Here is a 19,796-nt window from a genome sequence, read left to right on the forward strand (position 1 = left end):
CAAAAGATAATTTGCCAATGAAACATTTATGGAGAGCTTTTAAAATTCTACAGTATTTCCCTACAGCCAAGGTGGTAGAACAATGTAATTCCTCCATTTAATAATAGAACATGCTTCATATCATCCGAGACGGCGTCTTAGCAGCTCTATTAATTACTACATCAAAGTATTTTTCATTACTGTTGTGACTAGAACCTGTTACTAGACATCCTGTGACACAAGCAATGCAAAATGCACAAAGACAATTGTAATTTCCCTTCAGGTTTTCATTTAATCTAATAACTAATAATATTGTGATGCAACAGCTTCTACTGTGAAGGGTTGCAGTGCAATCTACAGAACTCTCCTGTGCTTTGCACTGAGAAAGATTGGATATGTTCCATGTTAAAAGCTCTATGACTATGTTGTACAGGTCTGTGTTGCATTTAAATCCGGATGATATAGCTATCCTGAGACCTGGGGAGTTTCCCTGGCAGTGAAATCTAAAAGTGTCCCAGTAGTCTCACAAACCTCCCTATCATGTTCAAGGTTTTTTTAAATAAGACATGCCGTTTGAAAAGAAAATACAAGAAACAGATAATTATTTTGTCTGCACTTGAGTCATTGGCATGGCTAACTCCACAAAAGCCCTCTCAAAACTAGAGGAGCTTTTGCTAAAATATAAGTTGTATTTTATTGAAAGTTCATTAGAGAGTGAGTGCGGCAAAATTCTAAACTAGTTATGCTCCTATGCTGACCCACAAGGAGGCCTTATTACTGGCAACATGCATTCAGATTGGTTTGAGTGCAGTCTCTGAGAGGCAATAGATATATATTTTTCACATCGCTATCCCCCTGGATGTGGTACAGCATGAGTCAGTGCAATGTCTGCCCGCCTCCAGCAATTTAGAGTGGAGAATGGAGAAAGGTTCTGTCTCTCCCCGGATAGACTGGTGGGTCTATCCTGTGGTATAAACCCTGTTGGTAAAATGTTCTGAATTGTTCTCCGAGCGAAGATCATTATTCTCACTGTCGGCATGTGTAGTGAAACCGCAAACATAATTCAGTGTTTTTGGTCGATATTTGGAGTTGAGTGGCTGTGTGTGATTTCGTGCCGCCTGGAACTGGAGCAGTGTGTTAACTAATAGAAATGGGAAAGTGCTCTGGCCAATATATTTACCCAGCCAGGCCCCAGCCAGCAGCACAGTCTGGATGCTGCTGCTGCTAACCCCTCTGATGCAGTTCTGCACACCAGAGTGTCTCCAGCGACATTCACCAGCTGCTGATAAGACGTACATGGCAGAAAGGTCGAAGAGTGATATACTGTGACCAACCGCACAGATGTTGTTTACCTCACCCACACCTTCCAAAAGGGTGCTAAAAAATAGCCCAATATTACGGCAAATCCACTGGGATCGGCATTCATTGCTTCCTTCATTCTTCTCTGTAGAGAATTTGCATTGTTCCGCTCGGTGTCGATCAATGTAAATCACATAGTGTCGTGCTCGGAGGGAAGCATGTGCAGATTAGGAGTGTCAACCATCAGTTATTCCACTTACACGACAAAGTCAGTGCTGCGACACGCCTGTCATCACAGATTTCCCCCATTCTCTAGCACCACTGCTCATTTGGGATTTGAATGAAGTGTCAGTATCTCCAGACACCACAACCCTAAAGCATTGTCATTGAATTGGTGTAAGTGAGACATTATATTTTCTATGTATGTTGAGCGTTATGGAATTCAATCAATCTGTGTGATGTAACGTTCTGGTTTTTGGAAACCTCTTATTTCATGTAGCTATCTTGAGACATGAGGTGGTGTGACATTTATCATCTGGGTACTCACCAGTTTAAAGGTCAACACTTTGTAGGTAGTCGGGTCATCTACAATCTTCTGCAGGTTAGCTGCAACTGAAAGGTAATGTTATATATAGAGTACGCAAGTGTTAATAGTGTTATTGCACAGTCACATCAGATTATCTATCATAGATCATATGATGAATAAATCAAGACTGTACCTCGCTGCTCTTATACCTCTCATTGACTGAGAGGGATGTGATTCTTTTGAAAATACCAGACCTAGGTCAAATACATGTAAAATATGTTTAAATACTTGAACTGCGCATGATTTAGTTTGCCCAGTAAAATAGTTCCAAATGTACAAACTCCAAGCTAAATCAAGCGCACCTCAAATACTTTCAAGTATTTGACACATGTATTTGACCTAGGTCTGGAAAATACACGCTAAGCATGTGGGTTTAAATAAGCCCTGCATTACATCAGAAAACAAGGATGAAACATTTACCGACAACAACATCGTGTCCATTGACAAGGCCAGCTGAGAATAGCTCCTGGGAAACCCCATCGGCAGTGTCTATGGAGAGAACAACATACAACATTAGAACCAGGTGAGAAGTTAACGTGACATACGGTACTACACTTCAATACAAAATACAATATCAAATGGTGCTAATAACCACATTCTAACATTAGCTTCTTCATTGTGTGCAGCTCTTACCTCGGCCAGGAGTGAACTCAAACCGGATGTCATTCAGCTCCTTCCTGGAGTTCCTGAAGAGAGAGATGGGAAGGTGATAAGTATTTAAGATGTGTTACATGTGAACATGGAACCCACCAGTCTATCCTCCATAGGAACAGACAGGGGGTCCAGGACCTGGTTAGACTCTTTGGGTTTACAACTCCATGGCATGACAACAATAGTCAGAGGAGTTGGCTACAATTCAGATCTGGGACCAGGCCAAGAGTCCCCGTGTGTTCTATTTGATTCAGACTGTCTGAAGAGTATCCTGACAAGCAGACCCCCAGGAATGGAGGAGTAGAAAGAGACAGCCTGGCTGCCACATCCACTATTAAACACTACGCGTCTCTAGGCTTAACACAATGGGCCATGTTAAGCATATTGTTTTCCTTACTAACTGCTTAAGTTAGTGTTACTATTAGCTAATGTAATATCATCCTGTATTTATGGACAACACAGTTGGTGTAGCATTAGTACTCAAATTTGAATCCTTGCATATTAAATAGGCTGCACTGTAAAGCTCAATAAAATTGATTGTTTTGAGTTGCCATGAAAATAAACCCTCACTCTGGCCTGTGTACCAGTGGGGAACATGCATACAGGTTGGGCAAAACTAACATACACTACCAGTCAAAAGTTTGGACACACCTACTCATTCCACGGTTTTTCTTTATTTTTTACTATTTTCTACATTGTAGAATAATAGTGAAGACATCAAAACTATGAAATAACACATGGAACCATGTAATAACCAAAAAAGTGTTAAACAAATCAAAATATATTTTATATTTGTGATTCTTCAAAGTAGCCACCCTTTGCCTTGATGACAGCTTTGCACTGTGACACTCTGGTTCCATGGACTTTGATTATTGAGCCAGGGTTGTTCATTTTCTTTGTTTGGGTGCATTTCTATGTTGGATCTAGTTGTTCATTTCTATGTTTGGTTTTGTTGTTGATTAGTCATATGACTCCCAATCGGAGGTAACGAGTGTCAGCTGTCGGCTCGTTATCTCTGATTGGGAGCCATATTTAAACTGTGTGGTTTCACCTGGGTTTTGTGGGTTTTTCTTCCAAGTTCAGTCGGTGTACTGAGGACGTTACGGTTCTTGTTTTGTTTTGTCGTTTATTCTACAATAAAGTCATGTTTCTTGGACACGCTGCGCCTTGGTCATACTTGGACGACATAGACCCCCGTGACATGCACACTCTTGGCATTCTCTCAACCAGCTTCATGAGGTAGTCACCTGGAATGCATTTCAATTAACAGGTGTGCCTTGTTAAAAGTTAATTTGTGGAATTTCTTTCCTTAATGCGTTTGAGCCAATCAGTTGTGTTTTGACAAGGTAGGGTTGGTATACAGAAGATAGCCCTATTTGGTAAAAGACCAAGTCTATATTATGGCAAGAACAGCTCAAATAAGCAAAGAAAAATGACAGTCCATTACTTTAAGACATGAAGGTCAGTCAATCCGGAAAATTTCAAGAACTTTGAAAGTTTCTTCAAGTGCAGTCGCAAAAACCATCAAGCGCTATGATGAAACTTGCTCTCATGAGGACCGCCACAGGAATGGAAGACCCAGAGTTACCTCTGCTGCAAAGGATAAGTTCATTAGAGTTAACTGCACCTCAGATTGCAGCCCAAATAAATGCTTCACAGAGTTCAAGTAACAGACACATCTCAACATCAACTGTTCAGAGGAGACTGCGTGAATCAGGCATTCATGGTCGAATTGCTGCAAAGAAACCCCTACTAAAGGACACCAATAAGAAGAAGAGACTTGCTTGGGCCAAGAAACACGAGCAATGGACATTAGACCGGTGGAAATCTGTCCTTTGGTTTGATGAGTCCAAAATGTGAGATTTTTGGTTCCAACTGCCGTGTCTTTGTGAGACGCAGAGTAGGTGAACGGATGATCTCTGCATGTGTGGTTCCCACTGTGAAGCATGGAGGAGGTTTGATGTTGTGGGGGTGCTTTGCTGGTGACACTGTTGGTGATCTATTTAGAATTCAAGGCACACTTAACTACCAGAGCATTCTGCAGCGATACGCCATCCCATCTGGTTTGCACTTAGTGGGACTATCATTTGTTTTTCAACAGGAGAATGACCCAAAACACACCTCCAGGCTGTGTAAGGGCTATTTGACCAAGAATGAGAGTGATGGAGTGCTGCATCAGATGACCTAGTCTCCACAATCACCCGACCTCAACCCAATTGAGATGGTTTGGGATGAGTTGGACCGCAGAGTGAAGGAAAAGCAAGCAACAAGTGCTCAGCATATGTGGGAACTCCTTCAAGACTGTTGGAAAAGCATTCCTCATGAAGCTGGTTGAGAGAATGCCAAGTGTGCAAAGCTGTCATCAAGGCAAAAGGTAGCTACTTTGAAAAATATAAAATATATCAATGACTGATAGCTTCAAAAGGAGGGGAGCGGCTGGGCTGGCTACTGTACACAGCGTTGTGGGAGTGGGATTAATTTGAGCTGTAATTAAGATGCATAAATCTCATCAGTCTCTGCCCACCTGCTAGCCCCTGACCTACATTTTACAGGAGATTTTGCATGTACGGAACATGCTTCGACACCTCTGTGAGGGCTAACTTAGTTTTACGAGAGAGAGCAAGAGAGAGAGAGAGGCAGTAGGAAGAGAAGTGGGAGTGGATTTCCATCAGCTGCCTGTGTCAACTTTACTTGTCCAATTCTGCAGATTCACAGCTAGAGAGAAGTCAGGGGTGAAACTTGAGTTTAGCAGATGGATGTAGGATGACTAAGATCTCTCCAGTTCATCCACGGACAGTGGGAGAGCATGCTGTAAGTGCTTCTGCAGCCACATCTGTGTCAGCGGGCCTGAGCCCGGCGTTTCCATCTACCTACTAAGTCCTCCTCCAGAGAGATCGGCAGCAGATGCCTGGAAAGTCTCTGTCAGATTACATTGTGGGAGGTAAATAGATTGCAAAGGACAGTCGGAGCTAAGCCACACACACAGATTGAGAAACCGTTTAGAAGTTTTGGGGATTTTATGTGCTTCTTTTAAAACGTCAATCTTCCAGTCTTACTGGAAATGTTAAGATTTTCTTAAATAACTGTGTTATTATCAACCCATCAGCACAGGGACATAATAAGCCATGAATAAACAGACAGAATAAACCATGATTTTGCTTCAAATCCCAGCATCCCACACCCTCCAAATGAATCACCAGAGATGCCAGTGGACCCTAGCAAGCATTGGGGCAATTGGAGTGTTCACCAGGTAAACCATGAGCTGAAATCTTTGTATAGAGAGGTGTTCTATCTACTAAAATAGATTTCCCCTGGTAGGCAATGAGCACTCAGGCAAACACTTGACTGGCAAACACTCAGAGAGTGCCATTCAAGGAGGGGAGAATCTCTGCTATAAAACATGACAGAATGTCATCACTCCCAGGTCCCCAGAGTAACTCAGGTAATGTTTGTCTATAGAACACATTAATACTTCTGAATTGCACTCTGCCACTGAAGCTGTTTACAGTGTGTCCTGTCCAGACTTATGATTGGTATGTTGGGGAAAGTTAGCTGTAAAGCTCTCTAGCACTGAGAGCGTTCACTGCAGTTCAGGCCAAAGCCTGGTAAACAGATGGTCTGTTGTGTATAGACTACACACAGGGACTGACTGTGACCAGAAATCGGCTCTGACATTTTTAACACACCGGCCCATTTCTTTCCTTGAGGCCCCCACAACTGACCTTTTTTTCCCCTCAAGGCCCCCACACCGGCCCATTTTATTAGTTGAGACCCCCATTGTTAGCCAGTTAATTATAATTCCCCCACACACACACACAAAAAAAGAAAGTTGGACAGGCCCACCAGGCTAAAAATGGACCAGCCTATCTGGCATTTGCCCGAAATGTCAGATGGTCAGTCCGCCCCTGACTACAAAGGAGAACTCTAAATCCTGTTTGGCATTGACAGGGAAGTAATTTCTTAAAACACCAACAAACACAATCAATACACACATCTGGGGAGTGTTTGGAGTCAGCAGAGGGAAAGTACTTCAGAGCTCCAGCCTTGGGAAAGCCTACATGAATGGGCCCATTGTGTGAGAGGAGATAGTATTAATGTGCAGGTAATTAATTTGGGATGGATTGTGCTGGCAAAATAAAGGAGAGTAATTTGGCTTTCTCGTGGGTTTAAATTAATGAGTTTGCACACTGCAACGCACAATAATCAAAACTTTTTGTCTGAGTCTACACAAGGCAGGGTGGGCTGCGTGTGCATGATAACACCAGCCCATGGACAGACGGAATAAATGTGCCACATCTGCCTGGAGCTCTATTGGTTAATTGGCTGACTTCTATCCTCCCATGATTACATACCCTATTAATCAGCAATCAACTGCCAGTGAGGATGACACGTCAATATCTGTGCCAAAGTGCTCTTTCTTTCTTTCATGGAGCAGATCAAATGCTCAATTTCTTCTGTACAAAATAAAAAATGTCAACTCCCAGGTCATTCAAACTTTTCCTGTTGTTCTTATTGTCTTTTAATTGAAGTTTCCTGATGGTTCCAAGTCCCCCAGTGTGTCTCTGAGATCCCTTCTCTGTTTCAGACATACATCAACCACTCCCAGGCATTATGGTTAGGGTTGCAAAGCTACCGGTAATTTAGTAAAGTAACCAAAATCTTCAGTAATTTGGGTAATTAAAAGAAAACCTATAGCAATCTATTTTAACTTTGATAATTTATACTTAAATAACTTAAAACATGTATTAATATATACTATTCATTTTTTATATCTGTGTCCATATTGTCCATGAGTTTCTAGTGGATAGACCATATGGTTGAAGAGAAAATAGCCTAATTAATGAAAAAAGCATCTAATCAACAATGGCATTATTTTCAATTAACTCTGCAACTCTTTCAACTATTGACTTCACAACTGCCACCAGTTTGCCGCCAAAACATTGACAACAAATACATATTGACTTAATAAATAAATAAGAGTAAAAAAATTGGATATTATGCTGAAACCCTCATATTAAACACCAATGGTATTCACTAAGTTCATGGTTTATATTTAGGATAATGGTTTACAGCTTTGTCATTCTATGTTAAATTTTTAAATCATCTTATTTAATTATGTCATATATTTTACATTTGATAAGGCCACACATAGGGCCAGACATAATTACAGATACCTTTGATAATCTGAAGTACCCATAAAGGCCACTAGATATCTTGTGATAGATTACATAAAATTCTTGAAAGATACCAAGGTTCTGGTAGTTTACTGGTAAATTTCAAAAGTTTCCAGTAATATACCCTGCCTTTGCAACCCTAATCATGGTCAACTAACCATAACATCCCATCTGAATACAATTCTCTAAAGGACCTTAATTGATGGGTTCACGCTAGCATAAATTATTTTCTAATCAACCTTAACATCCTTATCAATTTTGGGAGGAGAATTTATACTGTGGGGGAAAAAAGTATTTAGTCAGCCACCAATTGTGCAAGTTCTCCCACTTAAAAAGATGAGAGAGGCCTGTAATTTTCATCATAGGTACACGTCAACTATGACAGACAAATTGAGATTTTTTTTCTCCAGAAAATCACATTGTAGGATTTTTCATGAATTTATTTGCAAATTATGGTGGAAAATAAGTATTTGGTCACCTACAAACAAGCAAGATTTCTGGCTCTCACAGACCTGTAACTCACAGAAGGCTCCTCTGTCCTCCACTCGTTACCTGTATTAATGGCACCTGTTTGAACTTGTTATCAGTATAAAAGACACCTGTCTACAACCTCAAACAGTCACACTCCAAACTCCACTATGGCCAAGACCAAAGAGCTGTCAAAGGACACCAGAAACAAAATTGTAGACCTGCACCAGGCTGGGAAGACTGAATCTGCAATAGGTAAGCAGCTTGGTTTGAAGAAATCAACTGTGGGAGCAATTATTAGGAAATGGAAGACATACAAGACCACTGATAATCTCCCTCGATCTGGGGCTCCACGCAAGATCTCACCCCGTGGGGTCAAAATGATCACAAGATCGGTGAGCAAAAATCCCAGAACCACACGGGGGGACCTAGTGAATGACCTGCAGAGAGCTGGGACCAAAGTAACAAAGCCTACCATCAGTAACACACTACGCCGCCAGGGACTCAAATCCTGCAGTGCCAGACGTGTCCCCCTGCTTAAGCCAGTACATGTCCAGGCACGTCTGAAGTTTGCTAGAGTGCATTTGGATGATCCAGAAGAGGATTGGGAGAATGTCATATGGTCAGATGAAACCAAAATATAACTTTTTGGTAAAAACTCAACTCGTCGTGTTTGGAGGACAAAGAATGCTGAGTTGCATCCAAAGAACACCATACCTACTGTGAAGCATGGGGGTGGAAACATCATGCTTTGGGGCTGTTTTTCTGCAAAGGGACCAGGACGACTGATCCGTGTAAAGGAAAGAATGAATGGGGCCATGTATCGTGAGATTTTGAGTGAAAACCTCCTTCCATCAGCAAGGGCATTGAAGATGAAACGTGGCTGGGTCTTTCAGCATGACAATGATCCCAAACACACCGCCTGGGCAACAAAGGAGTGGCTTCGTAAGAAGCATTTCAAGGTCCTGGAGTGGCCTAGCCAGTCTCCAGATCTCAACCCCATAGAAAATCTTTGGAGGGAGTTGAAAGTCCGTGTTGCCCAGCGACAGCCCCAAAACATCACTGCTCTAGAGGAGATCTGCATGGAGGAATGGGCCAAAATACCAGCAACAGTGTGTGAAAACCTTGTGAAGACTTACAGAAAACGTTTGACCAGTGTCATTGCCAACAAAGGGTATATAACAAAGTATTGAGAAACTTTTGTTATTGACCAAATACTTATTTTCCACCATAATTTGCAAATAAATTCATTAAAAATCCTACAATGTGATTTTCTGGAGAAAAAAAATCTCATTTTGTCTGTCATAGTTGACGTGTACCTATGATGAAAATTACAGGCCTCTCATCTTTTTAAGTGGGAGAACTTGCACAATTGGTGGCTGACTAAATACTTTTTTTCCCCACTGTATAGTGTTTGTTCTTTCAGATGCAATTATGTTTTTCCAATTAGTTTGGTATTTTTCCCAAGAGAACCCCCACCACACGATACAGCTCTTATACCACCAGAGCTCTGTTCATGGTTTTACTCTTCATGAAGCAATTGGATTAAACTATAATTACATTTTCATCTGCATCGATTTTCGTGATTACAAAACTGAAGCCTAAGAAACTTGTCAACGCAAGTCTTTTGTAAATACAACTAGATACATCTAGCTACTATTGTATGGAGGAGTATAATAACAGAATATTATGATTGGTAGAATGTGGAGTGTCCCATCTGCTGATTGCAGATCAGTCACCTATTAAAATATAAAGATGTAACTAGAAGAGCATCATGATTACTGTAATGCCATTGTGACTGGAAAGAGACAAAGCTGGAACTATTCAATATGGGCTTTAATAATGCTATAGGTTTCAGGTTGAATCAGGTTAGATAACTCCAACACCTTCCCCATCTGTTTTCCACAAAATAAATTAGCTTTGAATGGAAATAAACTACAGTTATCTCACTTGTCCTACCATTACAGTGAGGGAAAAAAGTATTTAATCCCCTGCTGATTTTGTACGTTTGCCCACTGACAAAGACATGATCAGTCTATAATTTTAATGGTAGGTTTATTTGAACAGTGAGAGACAGAATAACAACAACAAAATCCAGAAACAAGCATTCCAAAAATGTTATAAATTGATTTGCATTTTAATTAGGGAAATAAGTATTTGATCTCTCTGCAAAACATTACTTAGTGCAGGGGTGTCAAACGTCCGGCCCGCGGGCCGGATCAGGCCCGCAAACGGGTTTAATCCGGCCCGCGAGATGATAAAAAAAAAATTTTAAAAAAAAATTTAAAAAAAAAAAATTGTAAAGTATAAAAATGCGCTGCAATTTTTCAATAAAATAAACTGCTGTTCCAATTGCGTCCACTGGATGGCGCAATAGCAATTGTGTTAAGCAAGCAAACTGTTTATACCGGGGCAGAGCAAGTAGGTCAAGCACGTGCAGCCAATGAGCTACTTTGTTTTGCCCGCGATATTTATTACGGCTTCTACTTTTAACATTATGTGCTTTGGCACCCTCATTGCCCCAATATGTCTCTGTCAAAAAAGAGAAAAGTGGGACGAGAGTGTTCCAAGAAAAATGGTCATCCTATTTCTTCACGGAATTGAATGGGAAAGCTGTATGTTTGGTGTGTTCAGAGCATGTTGCAGTGCTGAAAGAATATAACCTTCGTCGCCACTATGTGAGTCTTCATGCCGACAAATATGACAACTTTCAAGGACAGCGGAGATGAGAGAAGGTGAATGAACTGTTGGCGGGTCTGAAGAAACAGCAGTCTGAGTTTACTCACAGCCGAGACATCAGTGACACTGCAGTGAAAGCTAGCTACCTCATTGCTAATGAAATCGCAGTGGCTTCAAAACCATTTAGTGAGGGTGAATTTGTAAAAACATGCATGATGAAGGCAGCGGAGATTGTGTGCCCTGAAAAGCGGCAGGCTTTTGCAAATATCAGCCTGACAAGAAACACAGTTGCAGACAGGATTTCCGATCTTTCAGTGGATTTGGACAGCAAGTTGAAGCAAAAAGTAAAGTCATTTATTGCGTTTTCGGTTGCAATTGATGAAAGCACGGACATTACAGATGTTGCACAACTGGCCATTTTCATCCGCAGAGTTGATGACACATTGACCGTCACCGAGGAGTTCGTGGAGTTGGTGCCGATGACAGATACAACGACAGCAGCTGATATTTTCACTGCACTCGTCGGGCGCGCTGGACAGGGTCGGAGTGGACTGGTCCCGCGCTGTCAGCCTGGCTACAGATGGTGCGCCCTCAATGATCGGGAAAAAAGCAGGCGTTGTGACAAAGTTCAGAGAGAAAGTGCAATCTGCAAATGGAGGACGTGATTTTTGGACTTTTCACTGTATTTTGCACCAGGAGGCTTTGTGTTGCAAGTCATTAAAGATGGATAACGTCATGAAGGTGGTTATTATTTTTATTATATTATTATTATATTATATTATTATTATTATATTATCCAAACTGTTAATTTCATCCGATCCAGAAGCCTGAATCAACGTCAGTTTGACAGCCTTCTCAGAGAGAAAGACCACATCTATGGCCTGCCATACCACACTGAGGTAAGATGGTTAAGCCGAGGTGCTGTGCTGAGGCGTTTCTTTGATTTACGAGAAGAAATTGAACAGTTCATGGAAGAAAAGGGCAAACCAGTGTTAGAATTTCATTCCGCAGAATGGATGCAGGACCTTGCATTTATGGTGGATGTTACAGAGCACCTGAATAACTTGAACAAACAGCTGCAAGGGTGCAACAAAGTTGCCACGCAGTATTATGACAGCATACGTTCTTTCAAGTTGAAGCTGTCATTGTGGGAGACGCAACTCGCCGGTGGTGATGCAGCTCACTTCCCCTGTCTGAAAAATGTGTGCGCGACCCAACATGTGGCAGGCATGAAGCGGTTCAAAGATAAAATAACGGGACTGTTAAGGGAGTTTGAGCAACGCTTTCAGATTTTTGGTGAACTGGAGAAAGACTTCAACGTTTTTTTGTTCGCCATTAACCGTGAATCCCTCTGATCTGCCCGTCAGCATCCAACTTGAAATAATATACTTGCAGTGTGACTCGGATTTGAAGGGCAAATTTGCCGCAGCTGGCTTGGACACATTTTATCAGAATCTCTTGCCAGGTTACCCCAACTTGACAGCCCTCGCTGCAAAACTGTTGTGCATGTTTGGAACCACATATCTTTGTGAGCAAGTTCTCTGTAATGAGCATAAATAAAACAAAGCTGCGCTCAAGGCTCACGCACAAGCACTTGAATCACATCCTGAAGTTGGCTGCCACTCAGGATGTGACGCCTGATATTGATGCGCTGGTGAAAGCTAAAAGATGCCAGGTATCAGGAGTCAAATAAACTATGCAACCCCACTTAAAGTGCTGCATGAGACACCCTGATACAGTTATGTGATCTGTGATATACTTCTGTGAATCACTGAGGCATTGTGTGTTTGTGTGTTGTTTGTCCTCAGAATTTCAAATAGCTTGAGGTGTTTTATGATTAATAGTGATGTTGTGCTTTTGGACACACTGTCCTCAGGCTCCAGCTTTATGTTTATATGTTTTTATGTTGATATGCTATTGTTTTTAATAGATTTTATTTTATTTGTATATTTAACCTATTCTTGACTCTGTGGTTCTTGCACTTGTTTGGGGAACAGGATTTCATTATTTGTATCTACATTTCTGCCTGAGAAATGACACCCTGATATAGTTCTGTGATCTGTGAAACAGTTCTGTGAATCACTGAGGCAGTGTGTGTTTGTGTGTTCTTTTTCTTTAGAATTTTCAAATAAACTTGAGGTGTTTTATGATTAATAGTGATGTTGTGCTTGTACTATTTTGGACACACTGTCCTCAGGCTCCAGCTTTATGTTTTATGTTGATAGTATTAAAACAAAGAAAACAATCTGAAGTTGTTGTTTTTAAGTTATATATACCATGATTTTTCCGGTCTGGCCCACTTGGGAATAGATTTTCCTCCATGTGGCCCCTGAGCTAAAATGAGTTTGACACCCCTGACTTAGTGGGTTACAGAGGTCAGACGTTTCTTGTAGTTGGCCACCAGGTTTGCACACATCTCAGGAGGGATTTTGTTCCACTCCTTTTTGCAGATCTTCTCCAAGTCATTAAGTTTGAGGCTGACGTTTGGCAACTCGAACCTTCAGCTCCCTCCACAGATTTTCTATGGGATTAAAGTCTGGAGACTGGCTAGGCCACTCCAGGACCTTAATGTGCTTCTTCTTGAGCCACTCCTTTGTTGCCTTGGCCGTGTGTTTGGGTCATTGTCATGCTGGAATACCCATCCACGACCCATTTTCAATAACTTGGCTGAGGGAAGGAGGTTCTCACCCAAGATTTGACGGTACATGGACCGTCCATCGTCCCTTTGATGCGGTGAAGTTGTCCTGTCCCCTTAGCAGAAAAACACCCCCAAAGCATAATGTTTCCACCTCTAGGTTTGACGGTGGGGATGGTGTTCTTGGGGTCATAGGCAGCATTCCTCCTCCTCCAAACACGGCGAGTTGAGTTGATGCCAAAGAGCTTGATTTTGGTCTCATCTGACCACAACACTTTCACCCAGTTCTCCTCTGAATCATTCAGATGTTCATTCGCAAACTTCAGACGGCCCTGTATATGTGCTTTCTTGAGCAGGGGGACCTTGCGGGCGCTGCAGGATTTCAGTCCTTCACGGCGTAGTGTGTTACCAATTGTTTTCTTGGTGACTATGGTCCCAGCTGCCTTGAGATCATTGACAAGATCCTCCCGTGTAGTTCTGGGCTGATTCCTCACCGTTCTCATGATCATTGCAACTCCACGAGGTGAGATCTTGCATGGAGCCCCAGGTCGAGGGAGATTGACAGTTATTTTGTGTTTCTTCCATTTGCGAATAATCGCACCAACTGTTGTCACCTTCTCACCAAGCTGCTTGGTGATGGTCTTGTAGCCCATTCCAGCCTTGTGTAGGTCTACAATCTTGTCCCTAACATCCTTGGAGAGCTCTTTGGTCTTGGCCATGGTGGAGAGTTTGGAATCTGATTGATTGATTGCTTCTGTGGACAGGTGTCTTTTATACAGGTAACAAGCTGAGATTAGGAGCACTCCCTTTAAGAGTGTGCTCCTAATCTCAGCTCGTTACCTGTATAAAAGCACCTGGGAACCAGAAATCTTTCTGATTGAGAGGGGGTCAAATACTTATTTCCCTCATTAAAATGCAAATCAATTTATTACATTTTTGACCAGCGTTTTTCTGTTTTTTTGTTGTTGTTATTCTGTTTCTCACTGTTCAAATAAACCTACCATTAAAATTATAGACTGATCATTTCTTTGTCAGTGGGCAAACGTACAAAATCAGCAGGGGATCAAATACTTTTTCCCCTTACTGTATGTTAACTTGCTAGTCAGCAAATAAACAATGTAAGAATTGTATGAGAACATTTCCTAAGCTCCCTGGGGATGCCCTATGAAATATTCAAAATAACATTAATTTCTGTGAATCCTTTCACCTAACATGCATCCTTAGTACCCTCAGTATGTTTTCTACAGGGACCTCCTATCCCTCTGTATTTCTTCCAATCTCCAACTCAGACTTTTATTCAGCTTAGCCTTAATCCTGTTGTCATGCTCTCACTAAAAACATGTCAACCCCTCGGTTGACAATCCAGACTTAAAGCCACGTTGCTGAATTTCTAACATCTGTTCCACCCCTCCGCTCAGACAACGAGGTCTGTCGTTCTCCGCATCTGTCCTTGAAAGTATGGTTGCATCCAAATGCCACGCTTCAAAAGTATTCTCCCTTTACTGTATCTGCTTAAGGACCTGTTTGTCACTCATATAAAGCCTGCAAGTCTGACCAGTGACCATGTCATCTCCTGATCCTCTGGGTACTGGGTACAGTATACCTCTTTAGGCAAACATATTTTTTGTCATACGAAAAGAGATGATGAGTGTAGATGATGGTGTTATAATGTAACACTGTTGTTTTACTGCACTGACTTTGGACTGTGAAGAAAATACAGTATTGCGTTAAACCAGTTTACAACATATTCAAAAGCTGTGAAATGTCACCAATGTAATTCACTCCTGTGTAAAGGTACCTTCGCCCAGCGAATCAAATGTAATGTAATGCTCTTTCAAGTACTTCCAGAACTGCTTTTACAGTTCATGGACTAAATAGGGTTATACAGAAATCTCTATGCAAATAAATCCACATCATAATTCTACATAACGTGTCAAAACCGATTGCAACAAAGCCCCATTATTGCTTTATGGGAGATTGGGAGTTGACAGGGCTAAGCTAAAGCCATTTGAGTTTTTCTGAACAAGTCCTTGAGAGGCCTGATAAATGTACTGCTCTCCTTTGGATGCTGCGTGATAGGGACTGACTGTTTCAGCACAGATCAGAGGTGTGGATCTTGTCAGTTGACTTTTTACTTAAATCTACCAAGACAGGGTTATACACTGTCTTGGCAGGATAGAACGAGGAGACTGAAAAGATTTGGCATGGGTCCTCAGATCCTCAAAAGGTTCTACAGCTGCACCATCGAGAGCATCCTGACTGGTTGCATCACTGCCTGTTATGGCAACTGCTCGGCCTAAAGAGGGTAGTGCGTACGGCCCAGTACATCACTGGAGCCAAGCTTCCTGCCATCCAGGACCTCTATACCAGGCGGTGTCAGAGGAAGGCCCTAAAAATTGTCAAAGACTCCAGCCACCCTAGTTATTGACTGTTCTCTCTGTTACCGCACGGCAAGCGGTACCGGAGCGCCAAGTCTATGTCCAAAAGGCTTCTTAACAGCTTCTACCCCCAAGCCATAAGACTCATGAACATCTAATCAAATGGCTACCCAGACTATTTGCATTTCCCCACCCCCCTATTTTATGCTGCTGCTACTCTCTGTTTATTATCTATGCATAGTCACTTTAATAACTCTACCTACATGTACATATTACCTCAATTACCTCGACTAACCGGTGCCCCGCACATTGACTCGGTACTGGTACCCCCTGTATATAGCCTCGCTATTGATATTGTTACTGCTGCTCTTTAATTATTTGTTACTTTTATTTCTTATTATTTTATATTGTATTTTTTGTGATTGTTTTTGGTATTCTTTATTAAACTGCATTGATGGTTAAGGGCTGGTAAGTAAGCATTTCACTGTAAGGTCTACACCTGTTGTTATCGGCGCATGTTACAAATAACATTTGATTTGATTTGACACACATCACTGAAATCCTTTTGCTGTGGCGAGACTGCCCTCCGCGCAGAGCAGGATTACTTTATCCTATCCCAGGTATTCCTTAAAGAGGTGGGGTTTCAAATGTCTCCGGAAGGTGGTGAGTGACTCCGCTGTCCTGGCGTCGTGAGGGAGCTTGTTCCATGTCTATGTCTGTGGCAGACATCTGTGTGTGTGTATGTGTATGTGTGTGTGCGTGTGTCACAGTTCTGTACATTTGCCTTGCTTATCCTGCTTTCAGACATGGTGTTTAAATCTGCTTCCATTTTGCTGCAGGGGAAGTAAAACTGATTTAAATTCAATGCAATAAATATAAACCGCTTTCCTCTTGGGAAAGGATTTGACTGCTTAGAGGAGTCTGAAGCCTAAACGACACTAGTTATCATACATGTATCATAAAAGGACAGAATATATAAAACAGTGATAAATCGGAGCCTAAATCTACTAATAAACCTATTCCATATTGGTCAAAAGTCTTGCTACAGCCTTGAATTGGCTTTTAGCAATAGGTCTTTAACCTGGCAGCTATGTCCCAGTGGCTAAAAGTGTCTGGACTAGCTGAAATGAAGGTGAAGTCAGATCAGGTCAGTGTTGGTAAGTCTGGTGGCAGAGCAGGTCCTTAACAGCCCTCTAATTCAGTCCCTGCGAACACAGTAATGTGGAGCGGGGCCAATGGAAAGTCAATCGAGTGTAACACTCTCCTCTTCCCACACAACCTCTCAGCCAGATTAGAGAGACCAGATCCTTGTTTAAGTCAGATCATCTCTTTAGAGGGCCAAGACATAAGTTGGTCATCATTAGGTCTATTAGCAGCAGGGTACATAACGAGAGATTCTCAGACCTCTGTTTGGGTGTAACGGATGTAAGGAGGATGAGGCCAAATTGAGACTGCTTACCTTAGCCTTAGAACCATATTTAGAGCACCTTGAATATAGGGCCCTGTGTTCTTCTCAAATGGTTGAACCTGTAAGTAAAGAGTGAGTCAATAAAGCCAGTAAGTACTCAATATCTCCTGGAGTATAAAAATATATAACTGTATATACACTGATTAAACTACAAAAGCAACAGAAGAATACATAAGTTATATCACACAAAAATGCATTCAATATATACAGTGTATTGTATTGATGTATTCTGACAAGATCATTGAGTTCTGTTTTTGAGGCACAATCCTTTGACTAGACCTTGACTCAACAAAGTAAGAACCACAGTAGCACTTATGGCCTCCATCACTGCCAGACGTGGGGGTGAAACTCAAACAACACTGCCTAATTTCTGAAATTACAATGGCCAGTGAGAGAATGGCACAGGGCCTTTTAGATGACTAGAGGGGACTACACAGAATACGCAAACGGAGCCGACTGAGCGTAGCGCAGTGTCGCAAAGTCGTTTTTCGTCACGAAAGGGCGGCTCGCCGTAGTGCCCTCCGATATTCGACGTACTCCCGTGCCACATAAAAATTGTAACGAGCCGAATCATCCCTTCCGTAGCCATGGGAGAAGTGTTGTGTAGGCACGGGAGTACGTTGAATATGATCTATAGGCTATGCATCAGAGTAGTCTATTTTGCATTGATAAGAAAATATAATCTCAGCGGCTGTTCAAACAAAAAACCAAACAACATTGTAGCCTTATTAGAATCCACTCCCAAAATGTAATAACTAGTGATTCCAGGCTACTGGACCAAAACATGACGCCATTCTATTTTTAGCTGATATGGGAGTGTATACATTCAAGCAGCATATCAAACTAGGATAACGTTGTAGGTTACACCGGCAAGTATAAGAATATTTGTCAGGGCATATTATTTAATTATAAATCTGATTATTTCACATGAAGATGTGGGAAGCTAAAAGGCTAGCTAGCTTGCAGTGTTTAGCCAACTTGCGAGCAAGGGACAACAAGACAATATACTCTTTTTTGCTTTCACAACAAATAAGAAGACAACAAGAATTCACCCAAAAAATGTATTTTGTTTAGAAGTAATAACTAACGATTACAGGCTATTGTGAAATGATAGAACCTGCTGTAGCCAACTAGCTAGCCATGTGCCTTTTTCACAATGACCAAAACATGACGTTTTATTTTTAGTTGATCTTGGAAAGAATACACAAGCAGCATATCAAACTGAGATCATGTTTTAGGTTACACCGGCAAGTACAGAATATTTGCTGGACATATTTTAAAAATATATACATCTGTTTCACATGGAGATGTGGGAAGCTAAAAGGCTAGCTAGCTTGCTATGTTTTTAGCCAGGCTAAACCCGCTAGCCAGGCTGCCAGCTAGCTACTAGTAGCAAGGGAAGGTGACTCTTACTTGTTTTCACAAAACGAAAAGATAAAAAGAAAATACTTTGCTATCACCACCTTGTGAACGGGAGTGGGACCAGCGAAGATATCATGTTACCAAAAGGTGTCCGCTACTCCAAAAATCCCACTCCACCCACGCGCACGCATGTAGATCAACGGAGTGGAGCAGGACGGCCATTTACTCTTGACTTATTACTGCTGCAAGGGCCCATCCATGAGCCACATGGAGCCTGGCACATACTCACTCAAACACACTCAGTGGTGCATCAAGGTCACTGAATCATGACAAATAACGTCTGCCTCTGCTGCTGGTGATGCTGCTCCTGAAACCCTCACCTGTGGATGCTGAATGGATAGCCCTTCAATGGGAACAATGTTGGCGTTCTCCTCATCCTGTGGCACAAAACGAAAGGCATATAGTAAAGATATAACATATACTAGTCATTTTTCTGTGCTATGGAGGAACATTGTTAGCAATAACAAATCTTTGCCCAAGATTAGACATTGCTCATCTCAGTCAGCAAATAGAGAAAAGTCAATACAAAACAATCAATATGTAAAACATTTTGTTGTTTTTGTTTAGGAACAATCAAATAGAGAAAGCATGTATACACGTTCACCCTTGCTAAAATCAATGAGTCCGAGAAATTGTGGCGGGTGAGACGTACTAGGTTTATTTCAGATGTAATCATTTATACACAACCTGCTCCCTGTTGAGGCAGGCAATTGGATTTTCCAATGATGCCCTTTGTAAAGTAATCAAATTATACAGGAAGAAACAGGGACAAAGTAAGTATATTAACCTTGTCAATGTGCAGGTTTACACACTTACGAAAATCAATCTTCAACCACATTCCACCTGACGGTCTCTGATATCAAAAAGACACTAACGATGATAAACCATGTACTGCACATTTGTTTATAGAACCGAAAACAGCTAACTTACGTCTTGGTTTTCATCTTGGTTCTCCTCTCTGACCCTTCGCGACTGGAAGGCAATATCAAACACAAACACAATGATCTTCTCAGTCTTGACAAATCTAAATATGACTGGCATATGTAGAGTGCAATCA

At 41.6% G+C, this 19,796-nt stretch overlaps 1 protein-coding gene across 2 annotated transcripts in view; it reads right to left on the reverse strand.

Annotated features, from left to right (window-relative positions):
* The window catches only part of LOC121536806 (STE20/SPS1-related proline-alanine-rich protein kinase), a 31,405-nt gene that overhangs the window by 2,241 nt on the left and 9,368 nt on the right, over positions 1 to 19,796 (reverse strand). For both annotated transcript variants that reach the window (XM_041844376.2, XM_041844375.2), the window contains 6 exons: positions 19,670 to 19,711; positions 19,060 to 19,116; positions 17,309 to 17,376; positions 2,498 to 2,550; positions 2,285 to 2,353; positions 1,826 to 1,890 (listed from right to left, as the gene is read on the reverse strand). In XM_041844376.2, coding sequence (XP_041700310.1) covers positions 1,826 to 1,890; positions 2,285 to 2,353; positions 2,498 to 2,550; positions 17,309 to 17,376; positions 19,060 to 19,116; positions 19,670 to 19,711 — 354 coding nt within the window. The remainder of the gene's footprint in view (positions 1 to 1,825; positions 1,891 to 2,284; positions 2,354 to 2,497; positions 2,551 to 17,308; positions 17,377 to 19,059; positions 19,117 to 19,669; positions 19,712 to 19,796) is intronic.

Source organism: Coregonus clupeaformis, chromosome 23 (assembly GCF_020615455.1).
Source record: "Coregonus clupeaformis isolate EN_2021a chromosome 23, ASM2061545v1, whole genome shotgun sequence".
NCBI lineage: Eukaryota > Metazoa > Chordata > Actinopteri > Salmoniformes > Salmonidae > Coregonus > Coregonus clupeaformis.